This window comes from Austrofundulus limnaeus, unplaced genomic scaffold, assembly GCF_001266775.1.
Source record: "Austrofundulus limnaeus strain Quisiro unplaced genomic scaffold, Austrofundulus_limnaeus-1.0 Scaffold84, whole genome shotgun sequence".
Taxonomy (NCBI): Eukaryota; Metazoa; Chordata; class Actinopteri; order Cyprinodontiformes; family Rivulidae; genus Austrofundulus; species Austrofundulus limnaeus.
The window spans coordinates 1,183,234-1,184,817 of NW_013952486.1; the positions used below are offsets into that span (position 1 = coordinate 1,183,234).

General features: G+C 36.8%; 1 protein-coding gene across 1 annotated transcript in view; it reads left to right on the plus strand.

Moving 5' to 3' along the window:
- Window positions 1-1,584, plus strand: part of cspg4ba (chondroitin sulfate proteoglycan 4ba) — a 31,489-nt gene that overhangs the window by 22,646 nt on the left and 7,259 nt on the right. Inside the window, exons 6-7 of the mRNA XM_014011750.1 lie at window positions 249-447; window positions 971-1,102. Of these exons, the coding sequence (XP_013867204.1) occupies window positions 249-447; window positions 971-1,102 (331 nt within the window). The remainder of the gene's footprint in view (window positions 1-248; window positions 448-970; window positions 1,103-1,584) is intronic.

The following is a 1,584-nucleotide window of genomic DNA, read 5'->3' on the forward strand; positions in this document are numbered from 1 at the left end:
GATAAACATTTGTATCAGGTCAACTAAACATGGGCACAGTAACAATATTTATTATTCTACATTTATACACTTTAGGCAACTAAGTAATTAATACAGAAAATCTTTTCAGGACCCCACCTTGATGTTTCAGGACCCCACTTTGGGTCCCGACCCCAACTTTGAGAACCACTGCATTAAATTAGCAAAACCTTTAAAGTTTCTGGTGGTTTGTATCCATCCAACAGCACCTGTTGTGTCCTCTTCTCTAGGTTTGGGTGTCGTCGGTTACAGAAATCAGACCAGAGGATCTGAGAGCACAGGACCTGGATTCCCCCCCAGAGGAGATGCACTTCATGGTGACCCCTCCGAGCAATGGACACCTGGCCCTCAAGAGCAATCCCATGAAGGCAGTGTTGAACTTCACCCAGGCCCACATCGACCAGGGACAGCTGCTGTTTGTTCACAAAGGTAATGCGACAAACAGAATTATGTCGTTAAATCAGATTTTAGCTCGTATTTATATAACCTTTTATGTATGAAGAAAACAACAACAGCTGAGTGTAATTTGCTCTATTTATGGCGAACCTCTGGTTCTCTTGCACGATTAAAATTTAATACCAAACGTAATTCATCATCTTGTCTTTTGCTGTTCCTTCTTCCTCCACTAGCAGGTGCTGTTTGTAGTTGAAAACAGTCTGACTCAGTTTCCTTTTGTGTCAGCTGAGGGAATTAATCTTGTCAGGAGGAACTCTCCAGCTTTTGTCATTATGTTTCTGCTTACTGCTCAAATTCTGCTTTTTGTTTAGTCTAATAATAGAAACAAAAAAAACCCTCATCACATTTTGTAAACATGCCTGCAGTAATACTGAGAGTTCCCTTTTGGGCTCATAATATAGATCTGTTTTTGTTCTTTCTGTATCACCAATTTTAATTGACCTTTTTTAATTTCTTGTAACTCTTCAGTTGTATTGATTTTCATGTCATATTTTAGGTGCCATGTCCGGAGGATTCAACTTCCAAGTCAATGATGGGGTGAATTTCACTCCCAGGCAGATTTTTAGCATCACAGCCAAAGCCTTAGTTCTCAGTTTGGAGAAAAACCTCCCCCTCAAGGTGTTTCCAGGTGAGYCACGTCTTCTAGCAACAAATTCTGCAAATTGCTTCTTCACCTCTTGATCCTTTTTTTTCCCTCCTCTGTGACGCAGGCTTTAATTAACATCTTTTAAAAGCTTGACTGATTTAATAAATCACATCAGTACTTTATCTTTTATTAACTGTTATTTAGGTCACATTGAATATTAAAACACTTATGGGAAATATGTGTAATAGTGTCATACAGATGTGTTTTTATTGTTTAGCACTATAGATTTTTATGGCACAGAAGAATAATTCATATAAAGTTGGTAACATAGTGTAGCAACCAACACTTTAACTAAAGGTCAGACTGTAAAAAATATTTGTACCATATATTTTTGTCATTTTACTGATATTTTTTCTTGTGTTAATATTCATCAGAGAGAATTGGTTTTCTTTAAAGGGATCCATGATTAGTTGTAACATTAGACTTTATTTAATAAACATATATTTTACTGTAAAATAAAGACT